Raw genomic sequence first — 23,057 nt, 5'->3', positions numbered from 1 at the left:
CCTGTCATACTGTAGATGGCCTCCTTCTCTGGGTGAACACACCTCTGCTCCTGTCATACTGTAGATGGTCTCCTTCTCTGGGTGAACACACCTCTGCTCCTGTCATACTGTAGATGGTCTCCTTCTCTGGGTGAACACATCTCTGCTCCTGTCATACTGTAGATGGTCTCCTTCTCTGGGTGAACACACCTCTGCTCCTGTCATACTGTAGATGGTCTCCTTCTCTGGGTGAACACACCTCTGCTCCTGTCATACTGTAGATGGTCTCCTTCTCTGGGTGAACACACCTCTGCTCCTGTCATACTGTAGATGGCCTCCTTCTCTGGGTGAACACACCTCTGCTCCTGTCATACTGTAGATGGCCTCCTTCTCTGGGTGAACACACCTCTGCTCCTGTCATACTGTAGATGGTCTCCTTCTCTGGGTGAACACACCTCTGCTCCTGTCATACTGTAGATGGGTCTCCTTCTCTGGGTGAACACACCTCTGCTCCTGTCATACTGTAGATGGCCTCCTTCTCTGGGTGAACACACCTCTGCTCCTGTCATACTGTAGATGGTCTCCTTCTCTGGGTGAACACACCTCTGCTCCTGTCATACTGTAGATGGTCTCCTTCTCTGGGTGAACACACCTCTGCTCCTGTCATACTGTAGATGGCCTCCTTCTCCCACACTAGATGAGAATAACAGTAATATAAGCAGGGATGAAAAGAGCAAAACAATAAGTATTTAATCAATAATTTGACTAACCTGTGACTAAAAAGATTGACAACACTCCTTTAGGGCTTTGAGGTTTTCACTTATGAAGAGTTGAAACAGTTCAGTCCAACATGAAGAATGAACGATAAGACCCTGCAGCTTTAGGGACACTGCTGCTGGAAACATACATTAGCATCACCTGTGAAAACACGTGTATGCCGTTATCAGAACAAGCAATTACAATTAGCCTACATTAATTACACGTTTAAGTCGATGTTATTGGAACTTCAGTCTAAATAGGACATGAATAAATAAAAGAAAGATTACTGTATAAATTGACATGAACTTGATTAACATTATTAGCTACAATAACTAACAGCACACAGAAGGGTCATGAACACACTGCATTACCTTCATACATTTTGCAACTCATCCTGTTGCCTGTGTCCAAGAAACACGAATGCCATTGGCATTCAAGAATGCCATTCAAGAATGTCTTATTTTTTACTTTCAAATTGTGGATAAAAGCAGTGTACTTCCTTAGGTCAAAAATGGATGAATATAGACTTGATGAAAACTTGATAACTTATTGATCCCACCAACAAAAATATGAAAAGATAAAACAGCCTGTCCCAGTCCAGTAAAAATCAATAATAAAATAAAACAATAACCTTTTAAATGGCTTTGTTATTTTGCTGTTTTCAGTCTTCATGTTTCAAAGTCAGGACCAGGCAAGTGAAAGGGAGGCCAAGGGAATCCACAAAGACTATTCAGACTAAACCTCTGTATTAATGGAACGGCATGACTAAGATAAACTGTGAGGTATCATACTAATATAAAGAAGATGAAGGTAGGCAACAAACTCTCTGCCGCTCTGATCCTCAACACGGGGGCCCCACAGGGGTGTGTGCTCAGCCCCCTCCTGTACTCCCTGTGTGCACCCATGACTGCCGGACTCTGACATTACTCTTTATGATTTCTTAATTTCACTTTTATATATACAGTATATCACAAAAGTGAGTACACCCCTCACATTTTTGTAAATATTTGAGTATATATTTTCATGTGACAACACTGAAGAAATGACACTTTGCTACAATGTAAAGTAGTGAGTGTACAGCTTGTATAAATGTAGTGTGTAAATTCTGTCCCCTCAAAATAACTCAACACACAGCCATTAATGTCTCAACCGCTGGCAACAAAAGTGAGTACACCCCTAAGTGAAAATGTCAAAATGTCCTATCTTCCTGCATCTTCTCGGCTATTAAAGCTTCTCTTTTTTATTTTTCCTCCTGTAATTCAGTGGCCTTTCTTTTGTTACATTTAGAACCCCAGAACGTTTCCATTGAGGCGCCATTGAGAACTTTTCTTTTAGCAATTCAAACTTTTTTGCCTTTCAGTCTCCAACTTCGACTTTTCATTTTCTTCTTGACTGATCTTAAGTTATGAATTATATTTTCAAGGAGATCTACATTTTTTGAGAAAACAAGATCAAAATTGTACTCGAGAACAGCAGAGACAATATGCCTGTAGGTTCCACACACATGGGCCGCAAACTTTGCAACTTCAAGAATTACACCTCTAGTCAATAAACAACAGTTAAGTTTTTATTTTCCCTCACCTTTTGATTTCACGTCAAGGTCTAAACCTATTTTCTTACAAAGGGGGTAGAGGATCGTTGTTTTATCTTCTGTTGCAGATGTCATAAGAGATTGGTCCCTTGTAGGTCTGTGTACTGCTTCTTCATCAGATAGGGATACATCTGTTTCATTAGACATGGTCTCTTTGACACGATGAGGAGATACCTGGCTGGCATCAAGGTCAAAGTTCATCAGAGAGAGAGTGTTGTCCTGTTGGGCCTTTTCATACTCAACCAGCCCATCTTCTTCAAATGACATTATAGAGACACATTCCTCCTCCTTCTTCTTTATAACCAATTGCTGTATTTCTACATCTTTATTCAATCTCAGATGAAATGACACAATGTCATTTAAAAGGCTGGATCTTACATGTGTTTTTGATACAGGAATTGCCCTTGGATCAGGAAGTTTGAAGACTTTTGTTATCAAGTCATGTCTTTGCAGTCTGGACTTCCCCATCAAGTACTTTACTTTCACCATAGTCCGAATTGCGAATTCATGCCGTTGATCATTTTGCAAACCAAGATCAAAGTTGTAATCTAAAATATCACAGATGACATGTGCGTGAGATCGATTCATCTCTTCGGCAAAATGTGAAACCTCAGTCATTACCCCATTAGACAGTAGACCTGTGTCAAGTTTCTGTTTTGCTCCAGATCCAACATGGAAATCTACACCTATTTTCTTGCAGTTGGGGTATGGGTCCTCAACCTTCCCTCCAGCGGAGGGCTGCCTTAATTCAGTTATTTTTTGAGTCATTTACTGAGCAGATATCGTTGGCCATCGTCTGATATTTCACTTCCTTTATGTTATTTGCTTTTTGTATCCTGTTAGACACTAATTTTCCTTGACCTGCCTTTTTACGCCTGACATTTCTTTCAGATTTCCCAGGTAGAGCAGCTGTTTTTGTCACTGTGGAGACCATTAAGGATTGGTTCATAACACGTCTGTGCACTGCTTCAGCATAACACTCTATTACATCGGTCTCTGTGTTGATGGTCTCCATCTTAACAGCCTGAAGAGATATGAAGTCCAGATCAGTCTCTTCCTTTATGCAGCGGTCAGCAGATCCATTCTCATGGCCAAGTATTTCAGTCTCATCAGAAAACTGTGTTGAATCAGTCTCAGTAAAGACGCTCTCTGTCCTAACACACTGAGAAACTTGTCTGGCTCTTTCAAATTGGTCTTTCTTCATCTTCCTTGCTGTGAAACTTTCTCTTTTTCCTCATTAAATCTAGTCGTCTTCTTTTTGTTACTTCTTTAAGTCTATGATCTTTTGACACAGCTGATGCCCGAGTGACCTCCATGTCACCTGAAATTATTGCATATTTCCTTTTTTTGGGAGGCACAATTGTTCAAGTTTCTTGTAACAATTCATGTTTTTCTTTACTTAACATGCCTTTCAAATTTGGCCTTGTTTTCTTTTCGACTAATCGTAAGTTGAGGATGATATTTTTAATAAGATCTTTATCCTTTTGCAAATCAATATCAAAATTGTACTCGAGGATATCATTGATAATCTGCCTGTAAGTTCCATACACATTTTTGGCAAAATGGCCCACTTCAATCATTGCACCTTTGGTCAGGGAGTCTCAATTTTGGAGCAACTCCTGGCCTGCATCCTGCCACCTTCTTCACCATTCCCCTCTGAGGATGCATTGTAACCTACACCTGGACCATCAGACACTGTCTCATTGTATATTGTGACAGTGTGACCAACATGAATAAAAGGGGAGATACAGGAGTGCCCGGAATCGATCCCACACAGGCAGGGGGACCATATGAATGTCGAATTATGGTCATTTATCACGAAGTAGTTTGTGTTGTGAACTACTACTCCTGAAGTCAACTTTGTTTTTTCTTAAGGGTAGATTTAGTGCAGTTTAACTTATTTTAGTGTTTAGTAATTGGTAGCTTGGTAAACTATATTTTCAGAGTAATTTCCCCAACCCTGCAGTGTCAGAGATGATAGAAACAGAAGTCCTTCATAATCTAGCTACTGGTAAAGCTTTTTGAAACAGAGCTCAAAAATACCCCGTTCTAGCGTAACCATGGCAACAGCCTCCTGCGCTGTCAAGATGGCGGACGAAGAAAACACACTAACTGTGAGGATAATTTACTTGCTATGAATTGGAATTACAATGGTAAACCGAATAAAATCTGCAATGTCTTGGATATAACTAGCTGGGATGTTTGTTGTTAGCAGTGTAATATGTCTAGAAACGTCTTGCTTAGCATTCTCCAGTTCTAGCTAGCTGAAAACATAGCAGCTAGCTAACGACTAGCTTGTTAATGCTAATAAAGTAATTACAGCAGTAATTGTTGACGTTACAGCTCCGTATGGGGCCATGGCTAAAAAAGGGATCCATCTTTTGTCAAATTAACGTCAAAAGTTGGAAGGTTTTGCATTTTAACTAACCCTAACCCCTTACCTAATCTTAACCTAATTATCACAACATGCTACATTAACAGGTTTTGTTTAGCTCGATAATTAGCTAAACTCACGAAATCAAGGAGTATGCCTTTATTCCATCTGTCGATAATTAGTGTACATTCAATTCAAATAGTTCAATGATTTATCTTGCGTTCTTAATGACGACCAATATTACTGGACGCCACAAGCAGATGTGAAGTCGTCATTACTAGTCGGCGACACGTTGTTATTGTTGGACAGCAAACATGGCGGATGAAAGTGTTGCTGGAGCCAGCCTTCTTAAGGTACTTTCGTTACTGCATTTAGTAAATAATGCTGTAGTGAAATTGCAATAGAGCATGCCGAGTCTACTTTCTAGTTGTCAGAATAATTTCACTCAAAATATACGCCTGAGCAGACAACGGTATGACGTTGAACGACAGCACAGACGACGACGGTTTTTGCGTTTACGCGCTACAACCACTATATGTACTGACGAAATAAGCAGCAATCGAGGATGCAACATGCTTTCGAGGTGTGTGGAAGCGGGGTCCAAGACCCGGTGAAGATGTTTGCAGTATGATGTTGGATGATTTTGACGACGATCAAAGGCGCAAACAGTTCCGCATGACTCAGACCACATTTGAACACCTTGCACAGTTAGTAGAGTTAGGGAACTAAACAGACCACCAATGTCTGAAACACAATTGAATACCGTCGAAGGTTTGCTCTATTTTTGGTGGTGGTGTGCAACACCAAGCGAGCACCATATTATTTAAAGTTTATTTGGAGGCGGTGTTTCCACTGTTTGCATCATTCTACGACAGGTGACTGCACCTGTCGTGAAGACAAGTACAACCGCTTTATTTCGCTACCCGGTGGTAAAGACATCCTAGCCACCATCTGTGGGTTTAAGCAGCTTGGGTATCCGCAATGTGCTGGTGACCATCGGTGAGACACACATCCCCATCACTGCCTCAAAATAATATCCAAAGGACTACTTGAACAGCAAAGGGCAGCATTATTCTGTGTTGCAGGCCGTTGCTGATCACAACCTCAGGTAAGTGTTCTGCTGCTCATATAATTTCTGTTTTGACAAACAAATAGAGGCCATGTTATCACTTGGTGATATAAGCCACATTTGAGCAGTTTGTCTTTTTCTAGCTTCACTGATGTCTATATGGGGTGTCTAGATCGCACAGGGGGTGAGAGTATTGGCCAACTCTGATCATTTCAGACTGGCAGGGGGGGGCGCATCTTTTTCCCCAGGAAGTATGTGATTAAACATCTGATTTTGCTTCAGTTATAGAGAATAAGCACATAACTAAAAACCTCTGCAAGCATAGTAATGACCTATTTACTGCATGTATACAATTGTTTCTGAATCTACAATTATTCTCCTCTTCCACAGAGTTCAGCGATTGTCATTGGTGTAGAGATGCCAGTTCATCCGGTAGGAGACCCAGCGTACCCACTGAAGAGGTGGTTAATGACAGGCTTTTCCCAGGACACATCTCTGAATAACCACCAGCAGAAGTTTAATGACCACCTGAGTTCTGCCAGGGTGGCTATTAACTACGTCTTAGGATGCTTGAAGGGACGTTTGGTGAAGTGCATCAACATTGACGTTAAGTTGACGACAGACACTGTAACGGCGTGTTGCATACTGCACAATGTAGGCGAACTGAAGAAAGAATTGTTTCTGGCATGAATGAAACATTGGCCAAGATCAGTTGTAGAAAGAACAGTTTCTGGCTGAATGGAACCGGAACATCATTGGCCAGGATCATCAGCAGACAGAGGCTAAGCTCACAGATCAAGACCATAGTTTACTACAAGGGCCAGTGGAGGAAAGTGTTGCTACTGTACGGGATGCAATTAGGACCTCTTTACATGACACCATCATAACCGTGCACTGATGTTTTAGCTTTGTGGTGCAAGTTGTTTGTGATTAGTGCCAAGTACCGCGGTGCTCAAGTTGTGGCTGTGCAAAAAAAATATATATATACTTTTGTAACAACGTGAATTTGCAGCGCAACATTTAAAAAAATTGTTTTTGCTTGAATGATATTTCTTTTTGCACAAGATGTTTTCAAGATGTTCGTGAATGTTATGTTAGACTTTGTATTTTATGATTTTTTTTCACGTGAACGTTATGTTACATTACTTTATACTTTTAAGATGTTTTTACGTGACTGCTTGTTCTTGGAAGAGATCCTCAATAAAGGTGTTTTATGAACATGTGTAGAGCAAAGTCATCGCAGTGCAATTTAGTCCAATCAAATCAACACTCAATGAAATGAGTAACAGATTTTAGACTTAATTGAATATTTTAAACCCACACAAAAAACTATCTGTGATAGAAAATGTAACAAATAAACTTGGCAACAAAGCACAGACAAATCTTGCATTTGAACAAATACCAAACACAGTTTTGTATTTGTATTTATTCCAGATCCCCATTGGCTGCAGCTACTCTTCTTGGGCTCCAATCACAATTACATAGAGTAGTGTGTAACACTGTGTTATTGTTACACACTACTGTTGATGTTGCTGTATTATGGATTTTGTATTGTAGATATGTTATGTTAAAGTGAGTTATAAGGGAAGCGAAAGCCTCACAACAAAAGGTGGTGAAAGAGGTAATGAGTGTATTAAAGCTCCTACATAAATGGACACAGGCATGTTGTCTCTAGATCCATGTCATGCCTAGTAAAGGGCCTGCTAGCTGCATCAAACTCACTAAGTGTTCTAGTCTACCAAAGATGGCTGTATGTCACCAAAATAGTTTGATGGTCCAGGTGTAGTGTTTAATGGCTGTCTGTGACCAAAAGAGTCTGATGGTCCAGGTGTAGGTTACAATGCATCCTCAGAGGGGAATGGTGAAGAAGGTGGCAGGATGCAGGCCAGGAGTTGCTCCAAAATTGAGACTCCCTGACCACATCCCAATTTGTTGCCTCATGGATCTCCCTCTTTTTCAGCTCCCAGTGGCCTCTGAGACGAAGAAACGCCAGGCTCCAAAAGGTAAATGTCTAATAACTTAACAGTGACTCTACAGTTTTCCATTGAAATGTCACATACACCTGTGTTTTAACATGACAGTGGAGGGCATTAGTTATACAGAAAAAACACATGATGCTACAGGCCTATTTATTAAGGGGAAATGGTTTGGCTAACTGACAGCATTTACTAAGGTCACCCTAGTCAAAATTACTCTTGACATCCAGGTTCCCTCCCATAATTAAAAAATGCTCCAGCATAACAGCGTCTCTACGTAATAGAACGTCAGTTTGACATAGAGGAACTACGTCACTGCCTACCAGTGGAGACTGTTGAGCGGAGGATGGCTCAAAATAATGGCTGGAATGCAGTCATTGGAATGGCATCAAACACATGTTTGATGTCTTTAATAGCATTCCATTGACTCCATTCCAGCCATTATTATGAGCCGTCCTCCCCTCAGCAGCATCCGCTGCTGCCTAGTCACTGCCTTTTCCGCTTGAATAAAATACAAAATAGTAGCTAGCAAGGTGAAGATCACGTAGGTTATTTTTTATGAGTGCATTTCACAAGTGGCTAGTTTGCATTAACTACTTTAAATGTTTTGCATGCAAACTTTGTTTTCGAATCACGACATTCTGGCATGTCTGCTTCGTGATCTGTCTGAAGAGGACCCACCGCGGAGCAATTTTTTTCCCGTTATCGTAGTTGCCAAAACAGTCCGTCATTGAAACCTGACCCTCAGTGTTGCATAGGGACGAGACTAAGTCAAAATGCCAGAATTGAATTAATGCTCGCTGCAGTGTGTTACAGACTTTAAACATATATTTTATTTGACTAAAGGGGGCGCCCTTACCCTTTTTCTAATGTTTAAGCTGACAGAAACTTGCAACCATATTCCAGAACACAGTAAAAAATATATAGGCCTAGCATTCGTATAGAATAGCTTGTAGATATTGTTTTCATCCATCCCACAGAAGTTGACCTTTTAATAAAATGTTTAAAAGGCCATGATATCACCCTTAGGCCCCCTCATACATCACCCACTGTATTTTGTGTGCCAACTCATATTGTTGTGCAGCCCACTACAGAAGTCATGTTATTGATACAAAGCAATTGTAGGAGAAACACTAACGCACAGTTCTTCTACTTGACCTCAATTTCCAAAGAGGTGACGAGTTGAAGAGTGAACTTGATCCTCTTCAGGGGTCTTTTAATCTCGGCAGGCTTTTCTTCAAGCATTCTGCTCCAACTTATCCTCTTTGCTCAGCTGGACTTTTTTGTTGTTGTAGCGAACAGAATAATACAAAGCTGTCTCCTCTCTCTACACATTACCGAGATCATGCATACAATGAGAGGATTTTTGTTGTGGGGATGAAACCTTTTCGCTGGCTATATTTGGACGGTTCCATGCTGGGTTCCTCTTCCTATTGCTGCTTCTCTCTTTATTGTCCCATGAAGACATGTCACAGACGAACCCCCCCCCCCCCCTCCCTCCTCAAAATCTGCCCAGCTTTAGTAAGAGTGGACTTAAAGTGCCACAGGGCTGCAGCTGAAACCCAGAGACAAGAATATTATTGCTGTCTCGGCAGGAGCCAAAGCGGATTAAGCCCACAAATAAGGCCACTCCAAATCTGATGCGGCAAATATGAGAGGGGAGATGCCGTCTCCATGCACTGCAGTCTACCACTCAGCGAACAGGGGGAAAGGGAAGGCTTTCTCTGTGGGGTTAGAGTGGGCTTCCAGTCGAGGTTCTTGCTGTGAGACACTGGAGCTCCGACTTAACAATTGGCGAGATAAAACAGAGGGGAGCTTTGGTGTAAATCACAGTTTTTTCCACAGGCACTAACCTAACAACATCCACCCAATACCCTGTAGTGTAGTCTCAGGCAGCTTCATTTCATATAGCCAGTGTCCTATTGCTGCCTCACAGGTAGGTACAAGATAACAGGATTACTGAAATCAAAGAAGTCACTCTATTTGGAATTACAATGGCAGCTATCTTGAATACAATTGTGTTCTGCTAGAGGAAAGGTTTCCAGTACTGTTATACAGAAGCATGGTTGGCATGGCCATCTTAGCTCACCAAATATATCCTACTGTATTCAATTTCATGTTCCCCATTGTCTGTCTGTCTGTCTGTAGCATGTGCTCCTTCTCATTCCTGTCAGGAGCACTGAGCTTGTTAAAGACATGGTTGCCTGGGCAACAAGGATAATATCTTAAAGGCAGAGGCGTAATAAAACAACATCATTGTCTGTAACTAACAATTAGCAGTACTATAACTATTATCTAACTTACTTATTATGTCTGAGGAAAGTAGCCCGAAGGGTTTTTGTTGGAAAATGTTGCATCAGTCCTTGTCTTATTAAAGACTGATGCAGAGCACCGTAGTTTCAGGTAATAAAATGACCATCACTTTTAAAGAGATAGTCTCTTCTGAATTATCATTGAAAATGCTATAAATATTTCTTAATTTAAATACATATCTTATTGATATTTCTACATTTCTTTCTTTTAACTTTTTTGTATTATTGTTTTGTATTGCTAGGTATTACTGCACTGTTGTAGCTAGAAACACAAGCATTTCCCTGCACCTGCGATAACATCTGCAAATCTGTGTACGCGACCAATAAACTTTGATTTGAGATAGTATAACATGAAATGGCCATTCACTGGCAGCATGACTCAACTCATATACTGTAATGTCAGCTTCAGTTGTTCTGAGAGGTCAGAATGAGACCGTTGTTTCTGTACTTGATTTCTGACCACGTCATGGATTGTTCTATTAAATATATTCTTATCAGTGCGGGTCAACAAGGGCCTTAAATGAGAAAGGGTGGAGGGGTTTGTTTGGTATCGGGCCAATATGCCGTCTCCTCATCACCCCTGAATGTCTACTCTGCCTCTCCTCCTCAGCTCCGGAACTTCCCATTCTGGAGAGGAGGAACTGGCTCATCCACCTGCACTACATTCGCAAAGACTATGAGACCTGCAAGGTAGGCCCCCCCTGCAGCGCTGTCTCTCCCAGTGGTCTGGTCCAGTCCCTGACTGTCATTCATTCCCCCTTGTTTAATGTGCATTGGTGTCACACTGACCTTTCTGTCAGCCTAGACAGCATGCAAATAATGAATGAAGGCATCAAGGGCTCCCTCCCCCTCACTTTGTCTTAGTGTCTTCTGCTGAGAAGATAGTGATGTAATCTTCTGTTTCAAGCTGTGTTCCGTCTGGAAATGTGAAAATGCTACTAGCGCATGCTATTTTTCTCCTACCCTGCATGCGTAGTTAAATAAATAAAATAATGAATGAATCCACTACACAATCTCAGAAGTACAGTTTTGTAATAACAGCTGTTATAACACTTGTTGTGGGTGAAAATGGGAATGAACCAAGCATGTTGGTTTACTACAGGTAACTGCCAAAATAAAGGAAACACTTAAGTAAATGAGAGATACAAAGTATATTGAAATGGGTGATTCCACACAAAAGTGGTTCCTGAGTTAATTAAGCAATTAACATCTCATCATGCTTAGGGTCATGTATAAAATGTTTTGGCTACCATGGCCATGCCCCCATAGGATGACAATGGCCCCACCCACAGGGAACGAGTGTTCACTGAATGGTTTGATGAGCATGAAAACTATGGAAACCATATACCATGGCCATCTCAGTCACCAGATCTCAACCTAATTGAACACTTACACTTATTGGAGATTCTGGAGCGGCGCCTGAGACAGCATTTCCACCATCAACAAAACACCAAATTATGGAATTTCTTGTGGAAGAATGATGTCGCATCCCTCCAATAGAGTTCCAGACAATTCTAGAATATATGCCAAGGTGCATTGAAGCTGTTCTCGCTCGGGTTGGCCTAACGCCCTATTAAATCAAATCACATTTTATTGGTCACTTACACATGGTTAGCAGATGTTAATGCGAGTGTAGCGAAATGCTTGTGCTTCTAGTTACGACTGTGCAGTAATATCTAACAAGTAATCTAACAATTTCACAACAACTACCAAGTGTAATGGAATGAATTAGAATATGTACATATAAATATATGGATGAGCAATGGCTGAACGGCATAGGCAAGATGCAGTAGATGGTATAGAGTACAGTAAAAACAAAAGAGATGAGTAATGTAGGATATGTAAACATTATATAAAGTGGCATTGCTTAAAGTGACTAGTGATACATTTATTACATCCAATTTGTAATTATTAAAGTGGCTAGAGATTTGAGTCAGTATGTTGGCAGCAGCCACTCAATGTTAGTGGTGGCTGTTTAACAGTCTGATGGCCTTGAGATAGAAGCTGTTTTTCAGTCTCCCAGCTATGATGCACCTGTACAGACCTCACCTTCTGGATGATAGTGGGGTGAACAGGCAGTGGCTCGGGTGGTTGTTCTCCTCTTTTTGGCCTTCCTGTGACATCAGGTGGTGTAGGTGTCCTGGAGGGCAGGTAGTTTGCCCCCAGGGATGCATTGTGAAGACCTCACTACCCTCTGGAGAGCCTTACGGTTGTGGGCGGAGCAGTTGCCATACCAGGCGATGATGCAGCCCGAAAGGATGCTCTCAATTGTGCATCTGTAAAAGTTTGTGAGTGTTTTTGGTGACAAGCCACATTTCTTCAGTCTCCTGAGGTTGAAGAGGTGCTGTTGAGCCTTCTTCACCACGCTGTCTGTGTGGGTGGACCATTTCAGTTTGTCCCTGATGTTTACGCCGAGGAACTTAACTTTCCACCTTCTCCACTACTGTACCGTCGATGTGGATAGGGGGGTGTTCCCTCTGCTGTTTCCTGAAGTCCACAATCATCTCCTTTTTTTGTTGACGTTGACTGTGAGGTTATTTTCCTGACACAACACTCCGAGGGCCCTCACCTCCTCCCTGTAGTGCGTCTCGTCGTTGTTGGTAATCAAGCCTACCACTGTAGTGTCGTCTGCAAACTTGATGATTGAGTTAGAGGCGTGCATGGCCACGCTGTCATGGGTGAACAGGGAGTACAGGAGAGGGCTGAGAACGGACCCTTGTGGGGTCCCAGTGTTGAGGATCAGCGGGGTGGAGATGTTGTTTCCTATCCTCACCACCTGGGTGCGGCCCGTCAGAAAGTCCAGGACCCAGTTGCACAGGGCGGGGTCGAGACCCAGGGTCTCAAGCTTAATGACGAGTTTGGAGGGTACTATGGTGTTAAATGCTGAGCTGTAATCGATGAACATAGGTATTACATAGGTATTCCTCTTGTCCAGATGGGTTAGGGCAGTGGGCAGTGTGATTGCGTCGTCTGTGGACCTATTACAGCAAATTAGATTGGGTCTAGGGTGTCAGGTAGGGTGGAGTGATATGATCCTTGACTAGTCTCTGAAAGCACTTCATGATGACGGAAGTGAGTGCTACGGGGGCGATAGTCGTTTAGCTCAGTTACCTTAGCTTTCTTGGGAACAGGAACAAGGGTGGCCCTCTTGAAACATATGGGAACAGCAAACTGGGATAGGGATTGATTGAATATGTCCGTAAACACACCAGCCAGCTGGTCTGCGCATTGTCTGAGGACGTGGCTAGGGGATGCCGTCTGGGCCGGCAGCCTTGCGAGGGTTAACACGTTTAAATGTTTTACTCACGTTGGCTGCGGTGAAGGAGAGCCCGCAGGTTTTGGTAACAGGTCGTGTCAGTGGCACCGTATTGTCCTCAAAGCGAGCAAAGACACTTTAAAAGGTATTTTTGACATTATTTTGCCAGTTACCTGTATGTCTGTCTTAGTTGTCATAGGAATGCTTTATCTGTCAATCACAAAACTGAGTGTAGCCTATGTATTAGTCTTCCTTGCCAGACTCATGGCACTCCACCCCAGTGTGTTGGCGATAGCGGCTGTGGGAAGAGACTACCAACTTAGGAAATACTGTCCATATTCAGTTCTTGCAATATTCTGGTAACATCAGTTTGCTCTAGGAGCAGAGATCATGTTTGTTGTTTCCCAAAGGCAATGATCAAAGAGCAGCTACAGGAGACCCAGGGAATGTGTGAATATGCCATATACGTACAAGGTAAGAAGCCATACTACATAACGTTCCACATCCCTCATCATGTGTTCATCACGTTCAAACGGTTTATCCCAACCACAACAGAGCTCTAGTCTATTCCAGTCAAAACCAAGCGATAGATGTAACATTTCCTCCCCCAAAAAGGCTTCTACCCCCTACTGCGCCTTAGAATTGAATGTGTCGGTTTAACGCCTTTTCATGCTAACATAAAAGCCTGTTTTCTTGCAATGAAGCACTAATCTTGCGTCTGGAGGGGCAGATCCAGCCATCCCTGGAGCTGTTCCAGAGTTGTGCCATCCTCAATCCCACCAGCCCCGACAACCTCAAACAAGTGGCCCGATCGCTGTGAGTAGAGAGTACCCCTGCTTCAGCCCTGAGCCTGCCTGGGGGAGACACTGCTGTTGATCAGATCACTCTACAGGCCCAGGCCAGGAAAAGGTCATACAGAATATAATAATGATATACGATTGTGTTAGTGCAGGGTTCCTTACAAGATCAAAGTAGTTTATATGGTATGAGGGATGGGAACTGTTCGGCATCCGCCTTGGTGATGCACGTCTACCATGTTGCAGTAGAATACCCACCGGGCATTAGCTGATTTAGGAGATGTTGAATTTAGGGTTACTCTGTGCGTGTACTTCCATTTATAGTTGTTTATGCATCTTTTTTTCCTTCAGTTTTCTGTTGGGGAAACACAAGGCAGCCATTGAGGTTTATCAGGAAGCTGGGAAGCTCAATGAGAAAGACTGGGTAAGAGAAAAGATTGTGGTTTCCTCTACTCAGTAGAGTTGCTTATCTTTGGCCTGTTCCTGTAACCATTGGCACCGTAAGATTTATCCATCAGCATTGCTCTTCCTGGATTTACACACTGCTTCTCAGCTATAGGGTTTAAGAGTGGAACAATGAACTATATGCATAGTCAGCCATTTTAATTTGTGTTGTAGCTCCATATAGCCACTCTGATATTTTTCTCACTCTAGGAGATCAACCATAATCTGGGTGTATGCTATTCCTTCATAAAAGACTTCCAAAATGTAAGTATGAGCTGGATTTTCACACACTGTTCATAAGGAAGTAATTAGACTAAAGGGTTATTTTATCATTGAAATGTCAATATTAAATGGCGTCTCAGCCAGTGTACAAGTATTTGACGGTGGATGATGGAGTAGAGATACTGTATCTGTTGTATTCCAGTCTGAAGAGCAGTTGAATGCAGCCCTGCAGTTGAAAAAACACGACAGGACATTCATGACACTGGGAAAGGTCCACTTGTTGGCGGGAGACACGGACAAAGCCATCGAAGTGTACAAGAGTGCAGTGGAGTACGTTTGGATGTAGAGATTGTTAAAAGTTCAAACAAACTGTTCTAAAAGTTGGGAAACTTTGCACCACTTCTAATATGCCCTAGAAAATATCCTAAAGGACATTTGTTTGGTTTTTTTAAGAATTGTGAATAGGTGACATTTACGGAGAACATTCAGTGTAATTAAGTTTTGTTTAAAAGAAGTTCATCCTCATGGAAGAAAATGTGGGTTTGTTGAAAGGTTGTTTTGTTATTAAAAACCCAATGTGTTAGTTTTTAATACTAGAGGAACAACTTACATTATTCACAAAACTGGAAGCACTAAAGCCTTCATTAGGGAAGAGTTTTTTAATAATAGAGCGATGATAATATATACGAGTTTTAGACAACCTTTTCACAGTAATGATTATGCAGCAGAAGGGTAATTTTCCCTACATAGCTATTAATGATGTTCATTTAAGATAGAATAAAAGAGGAGTAAAAAATCCCTAAAGACGAAGAAAACATGCTGTGCTTTGAACAGTGGGATCTGTTCCTGGTTGTAATCACACTAGTTTAACATTTTCTACTCTAAAATTGTTGATTTCAATCATCTAAACAACTGAATCAGGCTCACTTATCATCTCTGACTGAAGGCCACTCGTGGCCTTGTTCAACGTACTGTACAAGTCCAAATCTATTTCAATACCCTCACTAGCATATTACTTAGAACGAAGCAATACATTTGTTTGTGCATCCATACTAGCAAATGGTGTTTTAGTATGAGTACGTGTTATGTCAGTATGGATATAGGATCAAAGCCCAAGTATCCATTAAATAATCGTCCTATCCAGGGCAGCGGAGGAAATAAGGTAATGACAAAGGTCAGTGTATATATGGGGTCGCCTTTCCGTGTTCATTATTACTACTGCCTATTGGGTAAATGAATTAATCAAGTTGCCCAGCTACTCGGTTTGCTTTTAATTAGACTAACCACTGTGAGCCTTAATTCAACCTCACCCCTCCTCTCAAGGCTCCTTCTTTAAGTATTTTCTTCCCCCCCAGTCATAATTAATACTCTGCAATTATGCTGAAACGAACCCATTAAATAATCAGCAAATTCCAAGCTCCGTTCTTCCATTTGCATTAGACAAAGTGTAGATAGACATTATTATGTGTAATTGCAGGCGTGAAGGTGAAATTAGAGGTGTCTTTCCCTCCGTGTAGGTTCTCTCCAGAGAATGCCGAGTTGCTGACCACTCTGGGGCTCCTGTATCTGCAGGTGGGTCTGCAATCAACTCTGAACACACTCTTAAGAGTGGAATGTTTTTTTTTATTAGGGAAAAGTTCAAACAAACAAAATAGTATATTATGTTGTGTCCCAAAAAAATGTCAATTAAATTTTTCCAGAATGGTGATGTTTGTTCGCACTGATTGTTGATAATCTTTCACAGTTGGGAAAATACCAAAAAGCATTTGAACATCTCGGGAATGCACTTACTTATGACCCTAATAACTATAAGGTAAGTGGCCACCATTTTATGAGCTTGTTTTGTTTTTTATAAACCCCTGACACCAATGTACTGTATAACTGCAACATTGAATCTGAATGTGTATATGTGTACTGTATGTGTATGTACTGTAGGGATCCCCAACTGGCGACACAAATCCATTTTATTTGGCCGCCCAAGTTTTCTTAGTAAAAAATGTCTTTCCCCCAAAAATGTATACACACACATATATACAGTGCCTTGCGAAAGTATTCGGCCCCCTTGAACTTTGCGACCTTTTGCCACATTTCAGGCTTCAAACATAAAGATATAAAACTGTATTTTTTTGTGAAGAATCAACAACAAGTGGGACACAATCATGAAGTGGAACGACATTTATTGGATATTTCTAACTTTTTTAACAAATCAAAAACTGAAAAATTGGGCGTGCAAGATTATTCAGCCCCTTTACTTTCAGTGCAGCAAACTCTCTCCAGAAGTTCAGTGAGGATCTCTGAATGATCCAATGTTGACCTAAATGACGATAAATACAATCCACCTGTGTGTAATCAAGTCTCCGTATAAATGCACCTGCACTGTGATAGTCTCAGAGGTCCGTTAAAAGCGCAGAGAGCATCATGAAGAACAAGGAACACACCAGGCAGGTCCGAGATACTGTTGTGAAGAAGTTTAAAGCCGGATTTGGATACAAAAAGATTTCCCAAGCTTTAAACATCCCAAGGAGCACTGTGCAAGCGATAATATTGAAATGGAAGGAGTATCAGACCACTGCAAATCTACCAAGACCTGGCCGTCCCTCTAAACTTTCAGCTCATACAAGGAGAAGACTGATCAGAGATGCAGCCAAGAGGCCCATGATCACTCTGGATGAACTGCAGAGATCTACAGCTGAGGTGGGAGATTCTGTCCATAGGACAACAATCAGTCGTATATTGCACAAATCTGGCCTTTATGGAAGAGTGGCAAGAAGAAAGCCATTTCTTAATGATATCCATAAAAAGTGTTGTTTAAAGTTTGCCACAAGCCACCTGGGAGACACACCAAACATGTTGAAGAAGGTGCTCTGGTCAGATGAAACCAAAATTGAACTTTTTGGCAACAATGCAAAACGTTATGTTTGGCGTAAAAGCAACACAGCTCATCACCCTGAACACACCATCCCCACTGTCAAACATGGTGGTGGCAGCATCATGGTTTGGGCCTGCTTTTTTTCAGCAGGGACAGGGAAGATGGTTAAAATTGATGGGAAGATGGATGGAGCCAAATACAGGACCATTCTGGAAGAAAACCTGATGGAGTCTGCAAAAGACCTGAGACTGGGACGGAGATTTGTCTTCCAACAAGACAATGATCCAAAACATAAAGCAAAATCTACAATGGTTCAAAAATAAACATATCCAGGTGTTAGAATGGCCAAGTCAAAGTCCAGATCTGAATCCAATCGAGAATCTGTGGAAAGAACTGAAAACTGCTGTTCACAAATGCTCTCCATCCAACCTCACTGAGCTCGAGCTGTTTTGCAAGGAGGAATGGGAAAAAAAATTCAGTCTCTCGATGTGCAAAACTGATAGAGACATACCCCAAGCGACTTACAGCTGTAATCGCAGCAAAAGGTGGCGCTACAAAGTATTAACTTAAGGGGGCTGAATAATTTTGCACGCCCAATTTTTCAGTTTTTGATTTGTTAAAAAAGTTTGAAATATCCAATAAATGTCGTTCCACTTCATGATTGTGTCCCACTTGTTGTTGATTCTTCACAAAAAAAATACAGTTTTATATCTTTATGTTTGAAGCCTGAAATGTGGCAAAAGGTCGCAAAGTTCAAGGGGGCCGAATACTTTCGCAAGGCACTGTGTATATATATATATATATATATATATATATATATATGGCACACCTTTTAATTGAAATGTATACCAGGTGACTACCTCATGAAGCTGGTTGAGAGAATGCCCAGAGTGTGCAAAGCTGTCATCAAGGCAAAGGGTGGCTACTTTGAAGAATCTAAAATATTTATTTGTTTAACACTTTTTGTGTTATTTCATAGTGTTGATGTCTTCACTCTTATTCTACAATGTAGAAAATCGTAAAAATAAAGAAAAACCCTTGAATGAGTAGGTGTCCAAACTTTTGACTGGTACTGTAGTTGATGATCCCTGCAGCTGAATCTAGTTGGTGATCCCTGCAGCTGAATCTAGTTGGTGATCCCTGCAGCTAAATTGATGATCTAGTTGGTGATCCCTGCAGCTGAATCTAGTTGATGATCCCTGCAGCTGAATCTAGTTGGTGATCCCTGCAGCTGAATCTAGTTGGTGATCCCTGCAGCTAAATCTAGCTGGTGATCCCTGCAGCTGAATCTAGCTGGTGATCCCTGATGTACAGTATGTCAGTTATGTTTATGTGTCCCTACTAGGCCATCCTGGCAGCAGGCAGTATGATGCAGACCCATGGGGACTTTGATGTGGCCATGAACAAGTACCGCGTGGCAGCGTGCATGGTCCCCGAGAGCCCCCCGCTCTGGAACAACATCGGCATGTGCTTCTTTGGCAAGAAGAAATATGTAGCAGTGCGTATTCTCATATTTCATGTACTGTACATATAAAATGGTGTCAAGGAGAGATGTATGTCATATGATAGATCAAATATGACAGACGTCATATCTTTCCATGGCATCAAAGGGGGCATACTAAGACTACAGTACACTACAGTACCTCAAATGACATTTTAAGGACAGTTGTTGTTTTGTTGTCTAGCCATGTTAAACCCCTCTCCTTTCCCGTGTCCTTTCTGTGTGAACCAGGCCATCAGCTGCTTGAAGCGGGCCCACTACCTGTCTCCGTTTGACTGGAAGGTACTGTACAACCTGGGCCTGGTGCACCTCACCATGCAGCAGTATGCCTCTGCCTTCCACTTCCTCAGCGCTGCCACCAACCTGCAGCCCCACCTGGGAGAACTCTACATGCTACTAGCAGGTAACACTAGCCTGGCCTGGGAGAACTCTACATGCTACTAGCAGGTAACACTAGCCTGGCCTGGGAGAACTCTACATGCTACTAGCAGGTAACACTAGCCTGGCCTGGGAGAACTCTACATGCTACTAGCAGGTAACACTAGCCTGGCCTGGGAGAACTCTACATGCTACTAGCAGGTAACATTAGCCTGGCCTGGGAGAACTCTACATGCTACTAACAGGTAACACTAGCCTGGCCTGGTAGAACTCTACATGCTACTAGCAGGTAACACTAGCCTGGCCTGGGAGAACTCTACATGCTACTAGCAGGTAACACTAGCCTGGCCTGGGAGAACTCTACATGCTACTAGCAGGTAACACTAGCCTGGCCCTGCCTGCTCCCATCTGAATTGGCTTTATGTGCCACTTTCCCCAGATCCAGATCCAGCCTAGTCCTTTAAGTCCAGGACCAGGCTAAATCTGTGCCTAAGGCATTATGAGTACTATGTAACTTGCAACCTTAAATACTTGGTTCAAGGTACCACATTGCATTCCCTTATATTTACCCTGGAATAGTGTTAATGTAATGGGATCTGTTTTATAATGTGTTTATGGATGTTTACAGGTTTCTATAGGTTTTATAGGTTTAGTTTTTGTAGTTCCCACTGAACTGACCACTCTCCTCTTTCAGTTGCACTGACCAATCTGGAGGACGTGGACAATGCCAGGAGATCCTATGAACAAGCTGTGGCTTTAGACCAGTAAGTTCCTCCCAATCGAACTTCCATATAGTTTGAACTTTTGTCCTGAGTCAATCCACGTAGTTCAAGTTGTGTTGAATGTAATTAATTTAAAATGAGACTGAGATACGATATTTCCACGAACAGCACCGCAGGCCGAGGGGAGGAGCAGAATCTATGGATTGGTGTCAAACACATGGTTTCCAGGTGTTTAATGCCATTCCATTTGCGCCGTTCCGGACATTATTATGTGCCATCCTCCCCTCAGCAGCCTCCTGTGATCAGAGTACCTCACACTTTAATGCTCTTAGTTGTTGCAGACATCAACCCAATATTGCTGTTTACTTACGTACATCGATGACTCTACCTTTGATTACTGATCTACCTATCTATCTCAAGTCCATCTGTTTTGACTGGCTCCATGTTCCTCCCAGGTCCAACCCTCTGGTCAACCTGAACTTTGCCATTCTGCTGTACAACCACGGGGACAAGAAGGGAGCCCTGCAACAGTACCAGGAGATGGAAAGGAAAGTCAACATACTGAAGGACAGCAACACTGAGTTTGACCCTGAGGTACAATACAGTAGCTTCCTCTCTATACTCTGTCTGACATGGCACATACAGTGTAGGTCAAACACAGGAGGTTGGTGGCACCTTAATCGGGGAGAACGGGCTTGTGGCATTGACTGGAGTGGAATAAGTTGAATGGTTTGATGCCATTCCATTTGCTCTGTTTCTGGCCATTAATATGAGCCGTCCTCCCTTCAGCGGCTTCTTGTGAGCTTAAACTACTGATGGAAGAGAGAAACGTTTGCCAATGTTGCATTAACGTGATGTTGATGTTAATATGACGCATTTAATGTAATACAGTATGGTCAGTATATTGTACCACATTCTCACGTCGGCTTAATAATATCAACAACAATAAATGCCCTCTTCAATTTCTTGACTTTTCCAAATACAGCCATTTTGTTTCCTTAGCTAATGGACATGGCTCAGAAGATGGCCGCTGCCTTGCAGGTGGGAGAGAGCCTGGAGTGGACCAAGCCGGTCAAAGACCCCAAGTCTAAGCAGCGCTCGGCTGGGGCCCCCGGTAAAACCCCTGGCAGCTCCCAGCAGCCCCTAGGCACCAACCAGGCCCTGGAGCAGGCCATGTCCTCCGCCGCAGGCTACAACAAGAGCATCTCACTCCCCACAGGTAACACATCACACCATCCTTAGATTTTTTTATGCATTTTCCGTGATAGTTGGGTAAACGCTCGCTTAACATAGTGTTTACCCTCCACTACACTACTGGTAATTAACTAGGGTATATGAATGCGATAGAGACGTGTCAAGTTAACATAATAATATGATCTTGTCAGTAGACTGTTAACTTGAATCACATCTCTGAGAGCTCCTTGAAGTGTAACAACAATACAACATTAACTCTTTACAGAACACTGCGTATACTTAGTTACATTTTCAATATCTAATACCTGTCTCTCAGGAGTGTCCCCCCACAGCCAGCCCACGCCCCCCTCCCTGGCCTTGGAGGAGGAGCCTGATGTGGAGAACACCCCCACCCGAGCCCCTCAGCCAGAAGAGTCAGACCCCTCCACCACCATGCCCCCTCTGGCAGCCAAACCCAAAGTCAAGAAGAACAAGTTGAAGCAAGAGCTGAACTAGACTAGACGTCCCGTATCTAGTCCACAGGCCTGTAGTGCATCATCACTCCCAGAATGTCACTCAGCTTATCTAGTCCACAGGCCTGTAGTGTATCATCACTCCCAGAATGTCACTCAGCTTATCTAGTCCACAGGCCTGTAGTGTATCATCACTCCCAGAATGTCACTCGGTCCCTATCCGTTTTAGTTTTCATCAAGAATAGTTAGTCGAAGGCCACAAGGCGTTCACTAGCGTTTTGATTTAGCTTGTTAGAAAGTGCTTTATGTTGCTCTTTCTTAATGGTCTTACTAACCAAGGTGAGCCAGCCTAATGACAGAGGTGTCATAATGAGTTGACTTCCTGATCATCAAAGGCCTTGACATGATCTCTTTTCAGTAGTTTCAGATACTTCCTCTGTTCAACTTTCTCTATCGGGCCGTGTCAAATGCAGCATATGATTTTTTCTACTTAGCCTTGGTCAGTGGCAGGTCTGGATTATTGTTTATAATGACACTAAATATACATTCCTCCATTTTAAGTAACCTCTAAGATATGACAATCATGAATGAGATGAGGGAAATAAAGATTGTAGTGTTTTATACCTACTATATGGATTTATCAAGGGCCTTTTTTAACTATTGTTGAATTTTAAGATGTTTAGAAATTATGATGTTTGACAGAATAGATGTGTATTTATTGTTGCAAAATCCAAAGTGCCGTGAAGGTGATTGATAGTGTTCTGCTCTTTATTTTAGTCTGAGTAGTGTTAGGCTAAATGCGACACGGTTGGCTGGGTAAACCATGCTAGCGTGATGAGTAGCCTTGTCTGAGACTAAAGACTTGACTTAGCTCCCCAAGCTAAGGCCTAGACGTTTAGCTCAGCGGCTAACAGTTGTGGCACGCAGAAGACTTGTGTAAGTGTGTGTGAACATGCATGTAATATACAGGTAACTGACTAAATAAACGATATATCAAATTAAATGTTATTTGTCACCGCCGTGTAAACCTTACCGTGAACAAGCCCTACCAACAATGCAGTTCAAGAAATAGTTAAGAAAATATTTACTAAATAAACTAAAGTTTTTAAAAAATCGAATCAAAAAGTAACACAAGAAATGTACATAACAATAACGAGGCTAT

At 42.1% G+C, this 23,057-nt stretch overlaps 1 protein-coding gene across 2 annotated transcripts; it reads left to right on the top strand.

Moving 5' to 3' along the window:
• Nucleotides 1–4,389: 4,389 nt before the first annotated feature.
• LOC139384929 (BBSome complex member BBS4-like) lies at nucleotides 4,390–22,893 on the top strand. 2 transcript variants are annotated; one of them, XM_071129839.1, is made up of 16 exons: nucleotides 4,390–4,443; nucleotides 7,733–7,775; nucleotides 10,671–10,750; nucleotides 13,727–13,790; nucleotides 14,021–14,132; nucleotides 14,465–14,537; nucleotides 14,768–14,821; nucleotides 14,982–15,109; nucleotides 16,297–16,351; nucleotides 16,524–16,592; nucleotides 18,994–19,146; nucleotides 19,381–19,552; nucleotides 20,222–20,291; nucleotides 20,705–20,843; nucleotides 21,252–21,468; nucleotides 21,760–22,893. In XM_071129839.1, exons 1-16 carry the CDS (start codon nucleotides 4,390–4,392, stop codon nucleotides 21,936–21,938), a joined length of 1,662 nt encoding a protein of 553 aa, XP_070985940.1. In that variant the 3' UTR covers nucleotides 21,939–22,893. The 2 variants fall into 2 exon arrangements, with proteins under 2 accessions (XP_070985940.1, XP_070985939.1); XM_071129838.1 differs by lacking the exon at nucleotides 4,390–4,443 and having other exon boundaries at nucleotides 7,577–7,775.
• The last annotated feature ends 164 nt before the right edge of the window (nucleotides 22,894–23,057 follow it).

The sequence above is a fragment of the Oncorhynchus clarkii genome, chromosome 26 (genome assembly GCF_045791955.1).
Source record: "Oncorhynchus clarkii lewisi isolate Uvic-CL-2024 chromosome 26, UVic_Ocla_1.0, whole genome shotgun sequence".
In the NCBI taxonomy this organism is placed as follows: Eukaryota; Metazoa; Chordata; class Actinopteri; order Salmoniformes; family Salmonidae; genus Oncorhynchus; species Oncorhynchus clarkii.
The sequence above is the reverse complement of the archived record's forward strand: the minus strand, read 5'-3'. Positions and strand labels throughout refer to the sequence as shown.